Source organism: Primulina tabacum, chromosome 6, assembly GCF_025594145.1.
Source record: "Primulina tabacum isolate GXHZ01 chromosome 6, ASM2559414v2, whole genome shotgun sequence".
Classification (NCBI taxonomy): domain Eukaryota; kingdom Viridiplantae; phylum Streptophyta; class Magnoliopsida; order Lamiales; family Gesneriaceae; genus Primulina; species Primulina tabacum.
In genome coordinates, this window is record NC_134555.1 from 36,344,101 (window position 1) to 36,347,641 (window position 3,541).

General features: G+C 38.5%; 1 protein-coding gene across 2 annotated transcripts; it reads right to left on the reverse strand.

The window, feature by feature from the left end:
* LOC142549296 (uncharacterized) lies at nt 1–3,294 on the reverse strand. Of its 2 annotated transcripts, XM_075658162.1 has the most exons (8): nt 2,955–3,294; nt 2,629–2,810; nt 1,786–1,921; nt 1,506–1,587; nt 1,144–1,319; nt 860–997; nt 631–770; nt 1–369 (listed from the first exon to the last, which is right to left on the reverse strand). In XM_075658162.1, exons 2-8 carry the CDS (start codon nt 2,744–2,746, stop codon nt 131–133), a joined length of 1,029 nt encoding a protein of 342 aa, XP_075514277.1. In that variant the 5' UTR covers nt 2,747–2,810; nt 2,955–3,294; the 3' UTR covers nt 1–130. The 2 variants fall into 2 exon arrangements, with proteins under 2 accessions (XP_075514277.1, XP_075514276.1); XM_075658161.1 differs by having other exon boundaries at nt 2,629–3,294.
* Nucleotides 3,295–3,541: the final 247 nt, after the last annotated feature.

Below are 3,541 nucleotides of genomic sequence, written 5' to 3' on the forward strand. Positions count from 1 at the left end.
TTTCAAAACACAAAGGGCTTATTTATATTTTTAAAATGTTAAGATACGAACACCTAAATCCACCCTTGCAATCAGGCAAACCACCAAAGCAAGAGACATACAAACAACACACACTCACACGCAACACAACCTAGTTAGCTTGTATCGCCTTTCCGCCTGCCTCTGTAGTCTCGTCTCCAGCAATGTGCACATTCTGAAACTGGTGAATAACCTCATCGGCTGGTCCATCTACCGCCAGAGTCTCTAGTTCCGCTAGAGGGCTCATCTGCCATATTCTAATAGTCCCGTCTTCGGATCCTGAAGCATAAGATTCACCTCCCGGAGAGAACCGCACACAGTGGACTGGACCATGGTGCCCCTTGTTGCATCCTGCACATGATCACCATATTTAAAAGTAAAAACATGAAACAATCAATGCAAAGTTTTATGTCGATTGTGATGTGTATATGAATGGACATCGAGGAATTAATACGACAGGAGGATATCTTGATGCCATAATGTTATAATAATTAATTACTACATAAAAAGCGGCACATCCCTGAAGAATATAATTTTGGAACATCAAATATGCATTTCCAAATGCACCCGTTTTCATTGAAAGCATTAATAACCATTAAGTACAGAACTTACCAACTTCTGCTCCCGTGTGAAAATCAAAGACATGAATCCACATGTCTTCTCCGCCAGCAATGAATTTATTACCATACCGCGGCTCCAATGAAGCAGATTCCACAATGCAGGGCATGTCGTAACTCTTTACTAATCCATAGCTGATAAAGGAAAAATGCAGACCATTGTTAACAAAAACACTGAGAAATAGCATTCTTCATCTATTTGATGATCAGATATATTGACATACTGATTTGCATCCCAAAACTTGACCGTTGACCCATCGGCAGTTGTTATATAGCGGCCATCTTGACTCACTTCAGCACTAGTTACCGAGGACTTGGTCTCAAGTGTTCGAACAATAGTACCAGTTCTCACATCCCATAACCTGGTGACAATAAGAAGATAACTAGGTCAAATGGATATGTCAAAATGGAAGACTTCAACAGAGTTGTACCAGAGACACTTCAGACACAACGAGAAGCTTGCTGTGAATAGAATGATAAAAAAATATATAAGGGGATGTCTACACACCTCACCCCTCCAACATCGGTACAGGAACTTAAGATCGATTGATCACTATGAAGCCAAGTAACCGCACGGACAGAACCAGGAGACTTTTCAATTTCCCTTGGCGGTGCATCAGGCCGATTTAAATCAAATATACGAAGAGCTTTTTCCATTCCTCCAGTTAGCAGAAAGTGGGTATCCTGCAATTTGAAATTCTACATTGGTGACATCCATATATCACACTTTGAGCTGCATCAAATAAATTTGCTACAAACAGGGCAGCAATCAAGCCAGTAGACAAATGGGACAGATTTTGCACCAAATTCCTTGGACGGATATGAATAAATTTTAAAAATATGCACACGATGTTAATATATTTGATGTACCTCTGAGAAGGCACATGAACGCACTATGTGCTTGTGTTCAAATGAATGCAATTCATCACCAGTTAATGCATCCCACAGTTTCCTGCAAGCAATCGGTACAAAAATATAAAGACAGAGTTCATCCACGACCCAACAAAGCTAACATTTTGAATAAGCTTCTACTTGATATGTTCAGTTCACAAGATTAAACAATTCAACAAAGATGCAGCAAATTAATGCAATATATGATTCTCCGACAACAGTATATTTGCCTATAAGGACGAGTGGGTTCACCACATACGCAGAAAAATCAGCCGATGCTGAGGCAGCTCTTAGAGCATGTTTATCCAAGCAACAGCTCCACACTGCACCTTTATGACCTTGAAAAGTTCCAATCCAATCTCCAGTCTCTCCGTTTCTCAACATGGGAGTGGCATCTGAGAAGAAGCGGACATTAACATTATAGTATGTCAAAATACCATCTTTTATGTGCCTTGCACACTTCATATTCACATTGAAATGAACCAAAAATATCTAGAGGTGAATTTTTATGCAAGCATTATTTCAACTGCATCAATTCCAACCAGGCAATGCATGATATCTAGTTACCCCGATCCTAAAAATGCCAAATCCTCTTCTCACGCATAAAAGCGGAGGGTGGACTCAACACTCAAGGTGTGACATATAATACAAGGGATTGATCCATTACAAAATGTGATCACTTAGGTCATAGTTACAAATGTTGGGATAGTGCTCTACAATAATCAAATCCATAGATAAAATAATGGTTCGTGAATTACAAGTCTTAAACGAGAAACAGAAGCAACAGGAGCAAAGGGAAATGCTGTAACAATTTCTAAGTTTAACAACAATAGCCCCATTTTCTATTCCTATTAAAGAACAAATAACAAACCAAAATGTAAATAGAAATGCCATGAAACATAAGCCCTTTCGCTGCATGGATTCTTAATGAAATCACCAATCTAGATCGTAAACCCAGGAGGACCGAGAGGAGAGCTCAAACCCATGGTATTACTTATTTGAAGCTCGAACACATGTTGTGGAACCGACCTAGGACACTTTAAGACTTAAACCATAATTATAGGTCACATTAAGCCAAAAAAGAATGATGATTTCAGCTTACCCTTGCTAGCACTGACAAGGAAGAAACCATCAGGTGTGACTGGGCTATAGAACACATCGACCACGGGCCGAGAATGACCGTGGCAAACCAGTGGAGCCACAACCTTCTTCTTATCCATTATGCACCAGCTCAGTAAACAACCCTCCAAAAAAAACCTTTTTTCTCTCCACAGCAGAGAAAACCTAAATCCTCAACCCCAATTTCTCAATTTCAGGGAACCAACATAATTCTTAGAATTGGACAATTGACACCAAAAAAATCGACCAATTGCCCGCAAAAAAAAAATTAGTCTTGATTTGATTTCTCAAAAAGAATAAAACTTTTACCCTTTCCGGTATGAACACAAGAATGAGTAGGTAAAAGCAACAAAATTCTACATCTCCGACATATATCTAGTATATATGGTATATTGGCGGCAGTGGGGAATCCCAATCTCCGGGTGAGTACGATCGCTAGCAATTCTCCACAGATCGTCACCTCCAAACCCTAAAACAGATTCAAATCACTAATCAATTTGCTAGAATAATGAGAAAAAAATATATCAAGAAATTAGAGAAACTCCATCGGCATTAATAGGGCTAGGCGAAAGAAGCGACGGAGGCGTGCCGTAGTTCATATACTGAAAATTTTCATGCTCCACCTTTGTTTATGGATTTATTACGATCATATTTAACGTTTCAGTAAATTACACAGCAAGAAAATTTATTATAATGAACCGTTGAAAATCATAAATTTGATATTGTGACCTTCTCGAAAAATTTATTTCTCGTGAATCATAAGTAACACAGGTCAATTCTACTTATATTCATCGTAAAAAATAACAATCTTAACATAAAAATTAATATTTTTTCATTGATAATCCAAATAAGAGATCCATCTCACAAAATACGACCCGTGAAACCCTCTCACACAA

What these genes read in the sequence shown, in the direction of transcription:
- LOC142549296 (XM_075658162.1), bottom strand. Translation starts at nt 2,746, where the DNA reads ATGGATAAGAAGAAGGTTGTGGCTCCACTGGTTTGCCACGGTCATTCT. An exon ending in GTTCATGTGCCTTCTCAGAG is followed by an intron (nt 1,320 to 1,505) that starts GTACATCAAATA and finishes TTCAAATTGCAG; the next exon opens with GATACCCACTTTCTGCTAAC. An exon ending in TCACACGGGAGCAGAAGTTG is followed by an intron (nt 370 to 630) that starts GTAAGTTCTGTA and finishes GATCATGTGCAG; the next exon opens with GATGCAACAAGGGGCACCAT.